At 34.4% G+C, this 20125-nt stretch overlaps 1 protein-coding gene and 1 long non-coding RNA gene across 2 annotated transcripts; both read right to left on the bottom strand.

Moving 5' to 3' along the window:
• Positions 1-5775: 5775 nt before the first annotated feature.
• Positions 5776-8294, bottom strand: si:ch211-165b19.11. Its single transcript, XR_015499651.1, has 4 exons — positions 7870-8294; positions 7407-7482; positions 6926-6986; positions 5776-6315 (listed from the first exon to the last, which is right to left on the bottom strand). It is a non-coding gene; the product is annotated as a si:ch211-165b19.11 (long non-coding RNA).
• Positions 8295-11632: 3338 nt separating this feature from the next.
• On the bottom strand, positions 11633-13713 carry olig2 (oligodendrocyte lineage transcription factor 2). The gene is given in 2 exon segments (NM_178100.1): positions 11633-13215; positions 13640-13713. A coding segment is annotated over 1 exon segment (822 nt). The 5' UTR covers positions 13173-13215; positions 13640-13713; the 3' UTR covers positions 11633-12350.
• Between the last annotated feature and the right edge of the window lie 6412 nt (positions 13714-20125).

Below are 20125 nucleotides of genomic sequence, written 5' to 3' on the forward strand. Positions count from 1 at the left end.
AAATGGTTTGTTGACACCTACAGTTGAAGACAGATTTATTAGCCTCCCTGAATTATTAGTCCCTGTTTATTTTTTCAACACATCTTTAAACATAATAGTTATAATAACTTATTTCTAATAACTGAATTATTTTTTTATCTTTGCCATGATGACAGTACATATTATTTTACTAGATAATTTTCAAGATACTAGTATTCAAAGGCTTAACTAATTTGGTTAACTAGGCAGGTTATGGGCAAATCATTGTATAACGATGGTTTGTTCTGCAGACTGTCGAAATATATATATATATATATATATATATATATATATATATATATATATATATATATATATATATATATATATATATATATATATATATATATATATATATATATATATATTAAAGGGGCTAATAAATTAAAAGGTTTTTAAACAAATTAAAAACTGCTTTTATTCTAGCTGAAATAAAACAAATAAGACTTTCTCCAGAAGAAAAAAATATTATCAGACATACTGTGAAAATTTCTTTGCTCTATCAAACATAATTTTGGAGATATTTAAAAAAGAAAAAACTATTTAAAGGTGGGCTAATATTTCTAAACTCAATTGTAAAAATAAAAAAGTCAGTAATAAAATAGTGTATTTTGACAGGTTTTTGAAAATGCTCAATAAATATAATCATATTAAAAACGAAATTATATTAATATTAAATATAAAATATTTTGAAATAAAAGTATCTCTGTGTGTGTATTTAAAATTTAAAATACTGCTTACTATTAAAAACTATTCTAATCACCAAGTGGAAAAAGGAAATGACAAATGTATAAATTAGTGCATTTTCCAAAGCAGCAAAAACCAAATACTAGTAATTTCACTTGACAAAATAATTACTTTAGGTAGCAACTGCAGGTTTAGCCATTTGTATACAGTTTCTTTTTAATTCTGAAGATATATGCTAAACAATATACTGTGATATCCAGGGATGCAAACTATTTTGCTGTTTTGTATGTAATCTATAGGCTTCCTTACACTGAATTGTGTAATTGATCATGTAAAAGAAAGAGCCAAGAAACATAAACAAAGTATATGTCCTTTTTTGGTGGTGATCTTGATGTTATTGATGTTAAACTTTAAATAATTTTAAAGACTGACTAGCCATTAAGTTCTGTGAATTCCCTTCCATAAGGGAAAATTAAAAATATTGGTATAAAATAGTAACAATTTTCCTTTCTTTTGCAGGGTAACCTGTAGAAATGTGATGAATAATTTGCATTCTTTGTTCCAGTAGCATAAAATAATGACTAAAAAATAGAAATAATCTCAAAAACTGACCAAAAATAGATAATGGAATTAGTTGTGGTAAATTCATTCATTTTTCCTTCGGCTTAGTGTCTATTTTAGAGGTTGCCACAGTGGAATGAACTGCCAACTTTTCCAGCATATGTTTTATACAGCAGATACTCCTCCAGCTGCAACCCAGTACTGGGAAACACCCATACACACTCATTTACACACACACACACACTCATACACTACAGATAATTTAGCTTAACCAATTCACTTTTACTGCATGTCTTTAGACGGTGGTGGAAGGAAGCTCAAGCCACAGGGAGAACATGCAAACTCCACACAGTTTATATATATATATATATATATATATATATATATATATATATATATATATATTGTAAATTTCATGTCTTCGTGTCCAATAAATTGTATTTAATACTCACTTTTCTCAGATTGATTTATTGTAATCAAGCCTACTTTAGTGCTTCCCAACAAACTGAAATAAAAAAAAATAACACAATGCCTTCTACATGGAGGTGTTCTCCTCTCTATGGGGGTGTGTTACATAAGGGTGAACAGATGATGGAGGGTGAGATAAACACTCGTCCCAGGGGAAGTGTGGTCTCATATGGCCACTGTATGGGCTCCTCAAATCATCCGTCTGCTCCTCCTCTAAAATGCACTTCTTAAAATGGTTATGTGATAAATGACTGACAGTCACTGTAACGATGATGTATTAATGAAACCGAGAGGCTGAAAAGCACATTTTAGGATGGAAGGTGACAGAGTTGGCAGCTTTACTTCTCTGCCCATCTCTCCCCTTTCTTGCTACTTTCTATTGTCGCACGAAGCTACAGATGCACTTCATTTATTTGTTTATTTTGGCTCTTCTCTTTTCCACATTATTTGTGTTTTTCCACCACCTTTGATGCATCTCTACAATCCTCTCGGTCTAATCCTTTGGGCTAACAAGGCCCAGTGTTTGCGTCTGAATGGCTCAACATCTGTGCTGAATCAGAGGATTTAAGAATGGTTTTAAGATCTGAGTTTAAAACCACCGCACACACATAAATATTAAACACTAAACACAATCTGTGAAAATGCTATGCATGAGACTGCTGCAGTTTGGCATGGATAAATATTAGCTATTTATTCACAAAGTTTCATTTAGGCTATTTTATAACTTTAGCGGTAACAAAGATTTTATAATGTAAATGGTTATGTGCATTCAGCTAATGTATGTTGCTTTTTTTATTGATTTTTTATTCATGCATTTATTCTGTTTTTTAATATTTGTGTAGGCCAAACAGATGATTCATTTGTTCATTTTCTTTTCAGCTTATTCCCTTTATTAATCTGGGGTTGCCATAGCGGGATGAACCACCAACTTATCCAGCATATGTTTTTATTTATGCAGCGAGTGCTCTTCCAGCTGCAACCCATCACTGGGATACAACCATACACACTCATACACTACAGACAATTTAGCTTACCCAATTCACATGTACCGCATTTGGACTTGTGGGGGAAACCAGAGCACCCGGAGGAGAACATGCAAACTCCACACAGAAACTTCAACTGACTCAGTTGAGGCTCAAACCAGTGACCTTCTTGCTGTGAAGCGACAGCCCTATCTATTGTGCCACCGCGTCACCCCAAACAAATCATATAGAAAGCTTTAAGTGTTTAAACAAAATGTAGGAAGTTGAACATGCAGTTTGACACATTTTATGAAGGCCAAATTTGTCGTTTGATTGACATACAGGGCAGCCAGTCTGATATCTGACCTTTTCTGACACACATGGGTAACCACTCATGCACGTAAAACCACGCCAACTTCGTTAAGTGCTGCAAAACTAGTTTTGAACCACTAAGCGAAGTTGGCCCGGTCAAGTCTGAATATCGTTCCATGCACCATGACTGAATTTGGTAGTGAGCTTAAATCATGGCTATCAGCAGCTACTGTCTAGACTTTGCTTCCCTGGCTGATTCCATTCAGTGCAAGTCATTAGAGTAAGGTAATGACAACATGTACAGAGTTGTAGTCATAGACATTATATAATATAGCGATCATCAATATATAATGTACAAATACTGAATTCTCAATATGTTTATAAATAAATATATGTTTTGCATTTTTATATTATCATTTTGACTTGGTTATTTTATGCTGAAAAGGTGTGGGCACCCCTGATGTAGGCAGTCATTTTTATGGAGGACAATGTGTGATTTTTACATGCACATGTGCCAGATTGATGCTTGTGTTCATATATCCCATATCTCTCATGTGCAGATGTAATTTTAAATACAGCAATTTCATTGGCTGTTGAGTTTGACACATTGACACAATCAAAACCTGAGTGCTTGTTTAAAGATTTTTGTCCCTGCACTGTAAAAAATCAGAGTTGCCTTACATTTTTTAAGCTGAATTGAATTAAACTTATGAGTCCATTGAACTTATATTATCTTAAACTGACTTAAAACAGCTTGTGTAACTTATGAAATTAAGTTAGGACTTGATTAACTTAGTTTATTAAGTTACAATTAACTAAAAACACATGCAATCATGACAAATTGATCATACAAATTGTTTACAGTGTGATTGCTTTCCATTTGACCAAATTACTTTAAACAAAAATGTGACATTTAAGTTTGTCAACATGCAAAGTTAAAGAAATATTTCAGCAACAAAATATGAAAATTTACTCACTAATTACTCTCCCTTAAATGGTTCCAAACCTTTACTTTTTTCTGTTTATGACAAAGGCTGAAAATATGTAACCATTATTAAAAACAACTAGAAGCCAAGTTACAGCATTCTGAAATAACTTGTTTGTGTTTAAAATACAAATTTAAGTTAAAAAGTTTTGGAACAGGTGAAGGGTGAGTAAATTATCATTATAATTTTTGGATGAACGATATGCCTTTAATCCTTCAACAAGCACAACAGTCAATAGAATTGCTATGTTTTAGACATTTGTAAGCAATGGTGCATTGGGATATATGCAGTGGTGGAAAGAGTACTGAAAAATCATTCGCACTTGCCCCCTAAAAATGTAGTGCAAGTAAAGTAAAATTATCTGTTGTAAATACTACTCAAAGTATAAGTAAAAAAGTAGCCCTTTTCAAAGTAATTTGTGCATGTTTGTGTAGACGTAACATTCTGTAGTGCACTTATTATTGTTATTTCGGTCATCATACAGTAAACATCCCTCGTCCTCTCATCAGTGACATTTAGTCTAAACAGTCTCTGAGTCAATGCGTCAAGTATCTTCATGGACACTTTTAATGCTTCCAAATCCAAACAGTTTGTTGCATGTCTTATTGTAGTTCAATATGATACAATTTACTTTCTATGTGCGATTTGACTGGAATCAAAGGACTGATTCTAATCCCCTAGAAAGGAAATATTAAAGTAGTGACTGCAGATTGAAGAAAAGCAGTGGAGTAAAAGCACTGATACAACACTAATGCACAATGGAAAGTAAAGTTCACATTTTGAAAAAAAACTGCTTCGTAAATTACAATTTCTGAGAAAGAAACTACTCAACAACAGTCATTTGAGTATTTGTAATTTGTTACTTTACACCACTGGATATATGTACATCTTATCCCAGCTAACATAAGACCAGCGGGCCACTGGCGGCCCGCCGGCGGCAAAGTCGGCGGTCCACTGGCGGGCGCCGCCCGCGGTCCACCGTCAATTTGCTCATCGTTATTCCAGCGGCCCACCATCGGCTCCCGCCGCTTTTCCGACGGTGGTCCGCCATCGGACCGCTGGTTTTAAATAAGTGTCTGCTGGCGGCCCGCGGTCGGTCCACATGTCATTTTTAAATATTATATTAGCCTTTACAATTGTATTCAATATAATTATGTCCAATAATGAAATCAAGTACAAAATACTTAATCATTATAACATTTATTTATAATACTGCATAACGAACATACATTAAACACTTAATGAAATGTTTCAAAAACACATACGTTAACAAATATAACAAAATAAATATAAAATAAATATAAAATACATACAAATATAATATAACAACATACATACAACAGTTACATTTTACAGTAGTTTTATAAGTAATGTTAATGGTTTAAATATGAACTAATATGAACAATACCTGTACAGCATAATTTATGTACAGCATTTACTAATGCATTAATAAAATCAGTCATGCTTGTTAACATAAGTTAATACATTGCGAGTTAACATGAATAAACAATTAACAACTTTTTACCATTTACCAACATTAGCAAAGATGAATAAATACTGTAATAAATGTATTGTTTATTATGTTAGTAAATACATTAACTAATACATACAACCTTATTGTAAAGTGGTAACCATTCAACGAGTTTCTATAATAAAGACAAACTTTGAGACTTCTCATTATAAAAATAAACTATTAAAAAAATTTGTATTATTTATATTTTAACATTATTATAATTATTTATTATAATATTATATTAAATTATAACATTCTTATGACATTTAACGTTATTATAATTAACATAAAAATAAATTACATTGCGAATAAATATTAACATATTACAATAAATGTAAACGTGCATTATTATTACAAAATCAAACTGTAAAACATCTGGAGGTTATTAATAACTACACTGGGGCAGCACAGTGGCTCAGACTGTCACCTCACAGCAAAAAGGTTGCTGGTATGAGTCCCGGCTGGGTCCGCTGGCATTTCTGTGTGGAGTTTGCATGTTCTCCCTGTTTTGGTGTGGGTTTCCACCACAGTCCAAACACTTGTGCTATAGGTGAATTTGAACATAGTGTAGAAGTGTCTGTGAATACGAGAGTGTATGGGTGTTTCACAGTGCTGGGTTGCAGCTGGAAGGCTGTGTAAAACATATGCCAAAGTAATATCCAGTTCCTTACGCTGTGGCGACCCCTGATATTAAGCTGAAGGAAAATGCAGGTTCTTTTGTCTGCCCCCTCATGATTAGCAGATCCTAATAAAAATGTCTTGGAGGCTCCCTTCCGCTGTCTCTCTTGTAGCAGGCTTCTTTCTTATCCTGAAATAACAGAATCATCAGTCATCATTTTTGTCCATCATCAGTAACTAGATCATTATTGACATTAATGTTTGTATTTTTTATTGGACATCAAGACTGCATTGATTTGATCGATAACATTAATTTACACTTTAAAAGTAACACTGAAATATTTTTACAGTTTAAAATAATGATTTTTAATTTCAATACATTGTAAATGGTCCATTTGAGTATTAATAGACTGTCTGCTTAATATCTGTTGATTCTGCTCCTTCAACAGACATTAACCGACCCTAACCCTAACCCTAACCCTTAATTTACCAAGTACATGTCAACTTACACCAACCCTAACCGCAACCCTAACAGTCTACTTATAATCTAATGAGAATTAGTTGGCATGTAGATGCAATGCACCTTAAATTCAACAAACAGACCATGAAAATAAAATGTGACCATATATTTTATTAATGTGAGGTCAAAGCTGATTTGTTAGCATCATTACTCCAGTGTCAGATGACCCTTCAGAAATCATTCTAATAGGCTAATTTGTTTGATGCAGTTGATATTAATATTAGCATTAATAAAATTAATCATTGGGAATACTTTTAAGTGACACTATAATATTACTTACCTTGAATGAAATCTGGCAAGGAAAAACAAAGTGGTAGAGTGAGTGGAGGACGATCCAAAATCTAGAAAGAAGTAATAAAAATATATATATATTACTAACACATTTTAAGAAATGGATACTTGTATTAAACAAGGGTGCATAAAACAGATCAGAAGAGAGTTAAGATTTCTGATTCAAATACTTTTCAATTTAAACTTTCTATTCAACAATGAATCCTGAAATAACAAAACATGATAAAAATAAGAAATCTTGCTTGAACAGCAGCAAATTATGAATACAATATTACATTTTGGACTGGAGCACTGATGCTGTAAATTCAGCTTTGAGAAAAGCAATGTAAAACATTTTTAAAACCACTCACTTATGTTTGGATGTCAAAACTAAAATAACTGCAATCAAGACATGTATCAGATGCATGATAATGTAGGGATTTCTTATAAAAATGCACATGAATCTATTTAACAGTTAATTATAGTCTTACCTGTGTTTCCTCCAGCTCTGTGATTAGCTCCCCATCTTGGCTCTTTTCTTCTGTCGTAGGGGTAATTTCGTCACTTCTGAAACCACAGAGCACTTTTTAAAATTAATGTTAGTTTACATTACTGTGAAATATTAAAGTAACACATATGTACTAACTTTAACATTTTAATTCGCTCTTGTTGACAGTACAGTGCTTATTTTAGGCTTAATAAAGTAGACTACCTCCAATAAAACATTGTCAAACCTCTCATCTACATATAAAATGTAATTAAAAGCCAACACTTTTATAAACAATAGCTAGCCTAATGCTAACGTTACCTCTGCTAAAACTCTAACGGACTTTTTCCAAAGACACAACAGTCTCTATAAAAAACATGTTCAACAGAAATATGTCAATTACCAGTAAGAAAAGTGTCAGAAACAGTTGTATGTAACATTTGCGTGATTTTAGCGACTAAACTTACCTGAAATTAGTGAAAACTGCCGCATGAGAGAAGTGCTGTTGACGGGCAGGTGTCGTGTCGTTGCTCTGTTTCCATGACAACGCTCTCTGCTGCAGTGCTTGAATGGGGCTCGGTAATGGACACTTTAAAGTCACGCAGCATTTACATAAACATTTAAACAATTCATAAACATATTAAATAATGACATTTAATATTAAATCTTGATTTTTAAACTTAATTTTGTTTTGTTTTAATAATAACCTGTTATATTTAAAACCTCTTGTAGTTTTATTTACTAAACTTTGCTTTTATTAACTATATTTTTATTTAGTGCCTCATTCGTTTAAAATGTAAAAAGTGTTAAACAAAAGTACTTATATCAGGTACAGAACAGCCAACAACATTAAAAACATCACCGGGTCGGCCATCGGTTAGCCACTGGTGTCCAGACGGCGGTCCACCCACGGTAATCCGCTGGTGGCGTGCCACCCAAAAAACGCCGGTGGGCCGACATAACTTTTAGAATGGGCGGCTTGCCGCTGGTAAGCCGACGGCGGTCCGCCCATATCAAGCCGCTGAATTTGTGCCGACCAAAAAACGCTGACGGTCCGCCAACTCATTGTTTGCTGGGTATGATATACTTCTATACAGGCATCAGGTTTTATGCCATCCGAAAGAAAATGCCGCCTTAACAAAGTTAAGCAGCGCGTGTTGACTTTGACAAATATTTTTCCCTATAGCGTCTTTGGTAATTTACTTAAAACACCTAATGTAAAACAACTCTGTATTTAAGGAAAGATAAAAGACCTGGGCGGACGCAGTGCGACCTGTTTTACAGAACACAAAGTTTGTTGCGCGCTGGATTGAAGTTACTTTCATGGATTTGCTAAGTTCATCCACGCGTTTTAGGGATGCCCATTAGCATCTGTGAACATGTGTCATTTAGTTAGTCAGTCGGTGAGAGGGGATCTTCGTTAAGGTGGCCTGTGTGGAGTGGCTCTGCGGGGGAGGTGCTGCTCTGGGCTGCGTTTCCCGATAACGATTGATCTTAGCACTTAAGAGCGTTTTCTACGAGTCATTTTGCGAACGTTCGTTATTGTTTCACGTGCGTTTCCCAAAAATGCACTTAACACAATTGCACGTAGCCCAGCTTTAAGTGCAACTTAGGAGTCGCTATCCGTTTGTTAAGTGCTGAAATGTCACGCTATAGAATGGCTCGTTATTGTTGCACATGTTATAGCAATCCATATAATTCTTCTTCTACTTGTGTGAATGTAGATTCAACTCGAATAACATAAAAAAATATATTTTTGAGCCAGTTTAAAAACATAAATTAACTGGAAATGTCGTACTGTAAAAACACTGTCTTGCTCCAATCTCGCATAAAACTAATTCTAACAGTCCTTGCCGGAAATGACATCAGCATCATTTTCGATATTTATATGAAACCTTAATTAAGTAGAATTATTTATCAATTTCTTTATCAAAAATTGCTTATCTCACATCAAAATAAATAAATAAGTAAATAAATAAATAAATAAATAAATAAGCTCTTACATTTATTTTCGAAAAGTTTAGCCTAATTATCCCCACCTGATGTGCATTTGCTAATAGGACAAAAATATAGCCTACTACCCTCGAAATGTCCATATACAACAGTGTAATTTTTTTTTCATTCTAACATTTATTATGTAATTTTTATTTTTTTCTTTATTCATTATTATTTGTATATTGAATTGTGTAATGTGTAGAAAATATAAATGAATAGAGATATACGTACAAATAAAATGAATAATGACTTTGAAGAGAAGTAAATTGTAGGTGCAATTTGCCGGTTGTCCAGCAGGTGCCCTCATAACTCTGTCTCCTTACGATGCACTTAAGGCTTTACGATTACTCCAGAGCACTCGTAGATCCACTAAGATTTTCAAGTGCTACTTAAGTTACGATGCTTTTGGGAAACAGACCGTAATATTAAGATCAGTCGTACGATCATTTCTACGAACTTCTTAGGCTTACGATGCTTTTGGGAAACGCAGCCCTGATTAATTTGGAAATGTGATAGCGTGTAATTCTCATTACCTTTCGGGGTAATTGCATTTTACGCGGAGCAAATGGGCGAGGCGGCTGAAGATTACTAACAAGCAGATGTTAGTGAAGGAAGACAAGACACCAGCAGCCTGTTTGCTTTCATAGAGCTCAATCTGGGGTCCAAATTACTGGGTCGTTGCAATACTGAAACTTTATTCACTGAAAGTTTGAAACTTACCTAAAGATGTGTTGGTTTGTTCACCAGTTTGTTGAATTTAACTGGGGCGCGAAGACAGCCAAAATGCACCTAGAATAAATCAGTAATTTATAATGAATACAAATATTTCAAGTAAACTAAATTAAATTAAACTGTATAAATAAAAAAATAACTTCTATACTAATCACTACTGTTGATGTAAAATAAAAATGGTTATTTGTTGCACAAAATTAATATAACGAATCAATATAACGGACAAACAAATAAACAAGTGGCAAATATGAATATTCATAAACCAGCTTCACTCCATATCGTTCCAGCTCAAAAAATCCCTTGGAAAACATTGCAACAGAAAGCGCAATCTGCCATCCAGCTGCTGGCGTTTAGTTATGTATTCCACCTAATACTCCTTTATTTATTCCCCCATCTCGCAGCTTCTTCTCTTTCTGCATATATTCTGTAGTGCACGACTTTAAATGCGTTTTCTGCATTCTAAATAAATGATCTCATCCTTGAAGCCTAAAAAAACATGAAGGTAGTTTTTCCCCTGAATGAATCCGATATGCTTTATGAAAGTTAATAGGGAATTCTACCAGGTCTCATTTGGAAAACAGTCCAATAGCAGAACCGTTGGGGTGACATGTAAAGGTGGTCACGGAGAAGAGAAAAAATGAGGCTATTCTAAAGATCCAAATTACTGATAATATTTTGCGACATGAAAAATTTTTGCGACATTATTTCCAACACAATTAGCTTCTTCATAATTTCTTTTTAATTTTCTGCATCTTTTTTCACGCAAACGAACATTACAACATATTGGCTAAGTGCTCAAAAGTTCAGCATGTATGAATTAGTTTTTTGCTTTTTAGATTTAATTTCAAATTTAACAAATCAATAATGCGAATTCACGAAAGAAGACTGAAAAAACTAATTCTTCAGATAATTTCATGCTTTAAAATATTTCAAGAAACTAAAATTTAGGTTTGAAGAATGAATCGAGTTGGCTAATTTATCAGTATATTGAATATAAGCTGTATTACAAAACATTCTAATTTCAGTAAATCTGCCTCACAGAGATTACGCTCCGACTATATAAATTGTTGAACATTCTCTTTCTTTAGACCATCTTTGTTTCAGTTTTGTTTCAGTCCACAACAAAATAAATGGTGTCAGTCTGAGCATTCTCTGTTTGTTCTCGAATTAGTGATTATTTGTTTCCCAAAATACGCAAACACTAATGCGAACTAAAATAAAAAATTAAATAAAAAAAAATATTAAATAGATTTTTAGGTGTTTTTATTTTAAAAAATAGATGATAGATGGATAGATAGATAGATAGATAGATAGATAGATAGATAGATAGATAGATAGATAGATAGATAGATAGATAGATAGATAGATAGATAGATAGATAGATAGATAGATAGATAGATAGATAGATAGATAGATAGATAGATAGATGATGCTAAAGGATGTGAGCTGTGTGGGTTTGCATAATGAAAAAAGTTAATGAAACACAAACAAGTAAATCATTTTAAAACATTTATTTAACAGTTAGGACTCAAACATTCACCGCACATTAATTTGAAAATACCATCGAAATAAGTAAATAAATAGCATTTTGCACTTTATTATAAAAAAATAAAAGTTGATCATTCTTCGCATCGGTAATGACGGATAAGCTTGTGCAGAAAGAAGAAATAACTATCAATTATGAAGTAAGGAGAAGGGAAGAAATGCAAATGTAGAAATATATTGTGCAGGAATGAACAGGTGCTTCTTTACAAAGAGCGCTTGGCAAATGAATTCTTGCCCCAAACATAAACTGGGGAAGGAATATAAAATCTCTCAAACTGTACAAACGCTATCTACATATTTACAACCATTATGTTTTCAAGGACATTTTTATTAATAGTAGTGGCCCATCAAACTACTTAGCCCTATTTAACTAAAGCATGAATCGGCTTTATTTTACTTTGTGCTGTAATTCTATTTCACATTAGACTTGTTCTTTCAGTCCTATAGTCGAGGGCTAAGGAAGGTTTGCCATTTCCAACTAAATCTATACACAGAAATGCTAAAGTGTTAGAAAACTCTATGTTAGTGGCTTTGATCCATTCTTCTTTGCTTCAGCTCTATTTGATTCCCACAACACATTGTTTAGTCATAAACCATAAACACGATATTACAGTTTTTTATATATATATATAAAAGTCTGTGGTGGCTTCTCAAAGTTCTTTTACAAAAGTTCACTTTATTTTGAGTCACTGGTCAGCCGTGGCATGCTGACGGCGCTCATACCGGGAACGTGAGACGGAGGCACCTGGCACATGCTACACGGACAAGGGATCCCCGCACCCCAGTGCTGGAAACCCGCGCCCAGAGGCCCAGCGCCGGCTGACGGGGCTTTGAGGAGTCCGTGATGCGGCCTGACGGCTGAAAGCCCCGTCCCGGAAAGAGATGCTGCGGTGGAGACTGCTGGTGGAAGCAGAGGATGGTGCACCGGGTGAGAGGAATGCGAGACAGCAGCGGGGTGACCCGGTAACGGAGCCGCCGCCGCGTGCGTAAGAGTGCCACAACTGGACGGATGGAAACCGGCGTGATGGGCCCCGCTCCCTCCGCCGTAGATCTCGCTCACGAGCCGCTTCATCTCCTCCAGCGAGTTGCTCAGCATAAGGATGTAGTTGCGCGCGAGCAGCAGAGTGGCTATTTTAGAGAGCTTGCGCACAGACGGCCCGTGAGCGTAGGGCATGACCTCCCGGAGCCCGTCCATGGCGATGTTAAGGTCGTGCATGCGCTTCCTCTCGCGGCTGTTGATCTTTAGGCGCATGCTCTGCAGCTCATTCTCGGAGAGAAGTTTACGGTCCTTTTTGGAGAGCATCTTTAGAGCCATTGAGTCCTCCTCAGCGCTGGAGATGCCCCGCAGATCTGCACCTCTTAACTCCGGTGGAGAATCGCTCTGCGTGGAGGAGACGGCGCCGGAGAAACCCACGGACTTCTTGACGGCGGACAGAAAAAGATCATCGCCTTCAGGAGAAGAAGGTCTGCTGGACACTCGGCTCGTGTCAGAGTCCATGGCGTTCAGTGCGCTCTCAGTTTCTCGAGGATGTCGATATTCCCTAAAAAGAAAGCACTTATTAAACCCAACAAAACTAAGATGCAACGAAAAACACTTAATATGGAATTAAAAACTAATTAAAAAGCATTAATTTGTTATAAATGTAGGGAAGCAGATTTAATATGGAGATTAATAACAACTCGGCAACTCCACAAAGTTTACTAAAGCTGTTTAAATTTGAGCCAAACTGTTCAATAATTTAGTTGCGACAAACTATAATAATTATGACAAAGTTATAATTATAAAGTTATTATTTTTTAAAGTAGTAATGTAACTAACAGTATCCTACAACAAATTTCTACACTAAATAATTGAAGGGAAATCATGTAACAGCCAAAATAACGCAGACGTTAACTAATAGTATTTTTTTAAATACTTTATACAAGTAAAATCATTGCATACATTTTCTATATATTCTGACTTACCGGTAGCAGGTGCAAGCGCGTGCTGGTGTGTGGCTTTGCAGAATTGACTTGTAAGGCTATTCCAGTTCACTCGTGCAGTGTTTGTGTTTGGCACGCCCGAGAGTGACGACGGGTGTTTTATAGGCGGTCCCTCCTCCCCACCACCCGGGGGCAAGTCACCGGGACAATGTCAACGCTTTTCCGACAGCCCGTCAAGAACCAATGAGCTCCAGTGGGGGGGTCCTAAAACCTGATGTCACTGCAAAAAACTGAGGCATCATTAAATGCATTAGACACACTTCGCATATGGTGCATCCTCACAAAACATCGTTGCGGTTTAGATTACAGAAAGTCGGTTGAACAAACTGTGCAATCTGTACTGAAGTTATTAAGTTAAGTTGGGTGGCGCATATGTTGGCAAATAACTTTCAGGCTAGTGAAAAACTTTTGTTTTATCCCTATTAACTGTTTAAGCTGCAAAAGCACTGCAGGTTGAATCAGGCCTAACAAATAAAAAAGAGGATTCAGAGGAAATTTTATATTTGAATAATTTACTAAACAAAATCTTAATATTTATTATATTATTATTTACAACATCAGATATTAGACTATGTTTAAGTTGGCAAATTTTTATTATTATTATTATTATTATTATTATTATTATTATTATTATTATTATTGTTATTATTATTATTATTATTATTATTATTATATTATTATTATTATAACTATTATTATTATTATTATTATTATTATTATTGCGTATTATTTATTTATCTGAAATATTCTTTATAAGTTATTTTCTTATTATAGATTGTTAATTTGACCTTTTACTTTTTTAATGAATCATCCGCGCAGCTCAATAATCAATAACCAAAAATAGGTTGTCTGACGCGTGGATAGATGGATGCCGATGCAAGATTTTCTCCGTGGTCGTGATCGTCTCTTGCCGGATTGCCCGCGGTTGTTGCAGACAGTTTTGCGGTCTGAATGCGCGCATATTGTTTTAACCCGGTGACCCCATGCGGACGCCTGACAGCTGACTGATCTCAGCCGTTAAACGCATTTAAAACGTTACTAAACGAGGCGTGCAAAATGCTTTTTAACGGTTATGATCTGAAACATTTCAATTAGGCCAATATGGTCAAGCAGAAGTTGTTTGGGGTAAAAGATGGCATAAGTAGGGGATGTCAAATGCGCATATTTATGAGCATAATTTACATGCCCCTTAACCTATATTTAGCAGATATCTGCAGCTGTTCATGTTGATATATTTAGGGAAAAACAGACAGAAAGACAAAGAAAATTGATCAAAAAGCTCTGGCAATCAGTGGATTGTTCTCTTGCTCCACAGGTGTAGATTTAACAGAGACGCGTCAATGAGTTTTGGAGACAGAATTCTGCATCATCAGATCAAGGTCTTTAACATATTTTCATTGAAGCATCTATGAGCTCTTGTTGTTTGGTTGTTATCCCCGTGCGGACAGTCCCGTCTGTCTGTTTGCTTGTTTACTCTCGTTAAATACGCTTATGCAAATGAGCTGGTTTAAAACCGGCGGTGTCGGAGAGAAGTTGTAGTTCAGTTCCTTCATTATGAATTCCGGTAATCTCACTTGTTAAGTGTACCAAAATGGTAATATATGCCGCGACAGTCTGGATTAGAAACGGGGGGTGACAGAAAAGAGCCCTATTGTCAGAGCTGCAGTTTATTCCTCGCGCATATAATTATGTGAAATGTCACCCAGGGAAGAATGCACACGAATTCACACGCACCCCACACACAACACACGCTGACTGACAACTGTCTTGGGAGCAATTACAGAGAGAGGAAGACAGGGGTCGGTCTGCCCTCGATTCATCCCAACTTTGGTAACCGTAGTCCGCCGAGAATGTTGCCAATTAAGGCTAATTAAGAGCGTGCATGCCTGACGTCATTACCTCTTGATTCAGATCAGACTGAGGCGGCGATAAAGATGCACACTTATTTTTACAGACCTGCTTCAACAAGACTGGAGTCTGGCCACATCACAGAGAGATTACATAAGTATACTAAAGCTGGTAACACCTTAACAGTACATAAATAATAATGTTTTAATATGTAAACTAAACATTACTTTATTATGAATTAATGATGAGTTGCGGTGTGCACTACTCATGACTTTAACTGCAACACGAGTCACATGGCTGTGAATAATGACTACCTTCTTAGTACATGTTGTTAATTAATGTATCAATGAACATTTACGTTTAAGCTAAATGTAACAAACATGAACTCATGATTTGTTAATGTATTATCATGACATGACTTTACTTGGAGGGGCACATCACCATTAACCCATCCTTAACTTTTCATGAACTCCTGTGTTTAAACGTTTGATGTTGGCAGAACACTTTTCTGTTGTTATTCAGTGTAAACACACTATTGGATGTGCATAAGGAGTTCATGAGTAGTTAAGAATGGGTTAATGATGATGTGACCCTCCAAGTAAAGTCATGACAATTATACAGTAACATATCATGAGTTCATGATGTTTAAATTAAGCATAAACGAATGTGGTAATTAATGCACAAATTAACACACAATCATATACTAACAAGTAATTATCACTCATGTGACTCATGCTGTTAAAGCTAGTTCATGAATAGGGCACACCTTAACTCATCATTCATTCGTAATAATGTTTAGTTTACATATTAATATGTCATTATTCATCTACTGTTATTGTAAAATGTTTCCCGAAAGCCTAATGAGGTAGGTAGTTGTGTGTTTTGTGGAGCAGTTTCAAGCAATTGTAATTAAAGGGATAGTTCACCCAAAATTTACTCACTCAAGTGGTTCCAAACCTTTATGATTTCTTTCCTCTGTTGAACACACTCAATAATATATATTTTAAAGAAAGCTGAAAACCTGTAAACATCAACTTCTACATTAGGAAAAACAAATTCTTTGAAAGTCAGTGGTTAAAGGTTTCTTTTTTAAAAGATTTATTTATCAGATTTTTATAACAGTTAACAAACAAAAGTAGCAGAGAAAATAACAGTACAAATAGAAAAAAATAAAAACAAAAATATATAACAGTACAAAATTGATTAACCTTCCTGTCGTTTTTGGGTCAAATCTGACCAATTTACAACTTAAAACACTCTAAAACAATATCTTTTGTATTGCCTCAATATCCTCCACACTATTCATTTGAACATATGAAAGTGATGATCACATCTTTCATTGAATTTTTAGTGGTTTAGTCAACCTTGTTACACCTGTGGTATTCCCGGTCAAAAGTGACTGCCATAGGAAATGAATGGGAATCCAGACTATATTCATCCATCAGACAGAAAACTAACTAACTAACTAACTAACTAACTCACTCACTCACTCACTCACTCACTCACTCACTCACTCACTCACCCACCCACCCACTCACCCATTCACTCACTCACTCACTCACTCACTCACTCACTCACTCACTCACTCACTCACTCACTCACTCACTCACTCACTCACTCACTCGATATTTGTAATTTCACTGCAGATATTTTATGTTAAATTCAATACATCTATGTTAAACACTTCTTTGAGACATTGTTCACAGCAAAAGAATGTTGAATAAAAATTTTATTTTGAAAAATGTTGCTGTGCTATATTTATTAGCACTTAAAACAATGGGTCACTTATGACCGGAAAGACTACAGTATAAGGGGCGGGACTTGAACACAACAGGAGGATTAAAAGAATAAATATAAACCCCACTATGATCCTCATATTGCACACAGAATATGATATGCATAAACAATATATGTTGTGCATTGATTTTACAAATTAAGCATATAAACTGGTCAGTACTGAAAGTTTACGTTGGCAGTATGGTGTATTAGGTAAAATAAACAATGATAATAAAAGAAAACAGAAAAAATGAAAAGAGAGAGAAAAGGGGAAATATATTCAACTGAATTGGCTGGGGGGGGGCATGTTCTTCAAAGTTGTGGATTTATGTCAAGAAGAGTTGCATGCTAGCGCTATATCAGCACTAGTACTAATTTGGAAGGTACAAACTATAAGTGAAAGATGGGCAACTATTCTTTCAACAGTAACTGCTTCAAGTTTCAGAGATTTGACATGCTCCAAGAATGGTAACCAATTGTTAAAAAACTTGATCATTTGAAGACTATATTTAATTTTTTGGTTAAAGGTTTCTTTATTCAAAATATCTTCTTTTTATTTCAACAGAAGAAAGTAGAATAGTAAAAGGGCTGTAAATGATGGCAGAATTTTCATTGCCAGTTTCATTTGCAGAACATTTCAGTCTAAACTATTGTCCATGTTCCACATCACTGCCAGGTCACAGACAGCATTTTACAGCTTATTCAAACTTCACAGTTCAGGTGCACAAAATTAAATCAACTGAAATCACAAAAAATACAGAATTGGCAACATTTTATGCCATTTAATTAAAAGCTATTTATTTAATAAGGGCCTGCCACAGGGAAAGAGGCAAACGTTCCACACGAGAGCTTTTGCCACCTCAGGGTAAATGAATGTTAGCCTGGTGGTTGAGTGTGGAGGGAGACTGAGTGCTTATTTCTGCCTGTTGGCAAAGCCAGGCTCTTCTTTTCTCATTACCTTTATGAGATAATGAGGTGTTCGCATGTGCATTCCAATAATGAGGTGGGCAGAGGTGTGTATATGTGTAAAAACTGTTAACCCTAAGAGCTAAATTAGCCAGCGCTGTAACTGCAGTCATACTTAAGTTAATGAATCCAGCTGGAGTTCACTTTCAGCTTTTTCTGCACGATTAACCCATAACATAAGCACGTTACTTTACAGAATCAAAATGTATGCTTCTGCATGTATTCAATGTGCATCTGACACTCATGTCACATGCAGCATCAACATTTTATGCTGTTCTGTTAAGAAAATAATACAATTGTATTTTATATATATATACATATATATATAATTATATATAATATAATTATATATATATATATATATATAAATATATATATATATATATATATATATATATATATATATATATATATATATATATATATATATATATATATATATATATATATATATATAGCCTGATTAAACCAACCCAGGGTTAGCCAATAATCTAAAACCACCAGTGATTGAGTCATGTGTTTTGAGAGTGTCACTATTCTGGACAGAATTTTTTTAGGTTATATGCAATGAAGCTATTGACCCTAATCCCTTAATTTCTATATTTAATGTTGTTTCAGAAGAAATACAACTACACATGTAGATAATCATTGTATTTTCTAAATTATTAGCAAGATTTCTGATCATTCACATATGGAAAAACTCACCATCTCACAAGCATTGGATATTAGAGGTACATCTTAAACTTGAACATCTTCAGTATACTATTCAAGGTACTACACAATTCTGCAGGGTCTGGCAACCATTCCTATTTTACATTGAAACTTCATGGGCTACTACTACATTTAGTATTATAATATTGTGGTATAATATTGTGTTGCAAGAACCAAAACTGGAATACATGTTCATTAAAATAATAAATAAATAAATATAAAAAAAATAAAATAAAACAAATTTAAAAATTAATAAATAATGAGGAACCATTATATAATGTGCCGTTGTATTGTCTGCAATGAAATACAAGTCAAAGTAAATTTATAAATTACTTTTTTCTTTTTGATTTCCAGACTGTCTCAACTTTTTCTGATTTAGGTTTGTAAAACAATTTCTAATTTCTAAATTCTGTTATTAATTACACACTCATGTGTAATTAAGACAGCAACAATCCCGAGACGAATAAAGTCATAGGCAAACAAACATATTCTTAAAGTTCTTGGAGCTTTGACTCCAGTAAAAATCCTGAAGCCACATGGAAAGTTTTGACAATATTTTTGCTTCTTTTTCTGAACTTTGAACATCTCTGGGCCATTGCTGTATATGGAGGATGAGGTAGATTGTGGATTTCATCTAAAATATCTTAATTTTTGTTCTGAAGATAGTCAGAGTAAGTAATAACAGAACTTTCATTTTTTTTGGGTGAACTAAATTTTCAATGTCTTCCAAAAGTTTATTTAAACAATTTTTTTTTTAATTCAGTATTTTATATAATTAAATTAATTAAGTATTTTAAAAGTATCCTATTATTTTTTTTAGTTTACTCTCAAATTCAGTTTTATTCCCATCAAAATTAAAATCTAAAAAAAAACTATTAAACTATTGCTTAAAAAACAGTTTTAATTTTTATAATGATTATGACTTCAAAAAGTACAGTTTCATAAAGTCATAACAAACTTTAACAGGTTGACCAAGTTCATGTTTTCATTTCAAGTTCTCAAACACCATGAACATCAAAAGATGTCATGTTCACTGACAGAATGCATTTGGCAGCTTTTTATAACTGGCATTGACAAATGTTTTCCATGTTACAGAAATAATGGGGGCTTACTTTAAATATTGGAATATGTGGTTAAAGACCTCTAGATCCCACTTTATTTTTACTT

This window comes from Danio rerio, chromosome 9, assembly GCF_052040795.2.
Source record: "Danio rerio strain M-AB ecotype USA chromosome 9, GRCz13ab, whole genome shotgun sequence".
NCBI lineage: Eukaryota > Metazoa > Chordata > Actinopteri > Cypriniformes > Danionidae > Danio > Danio rerio.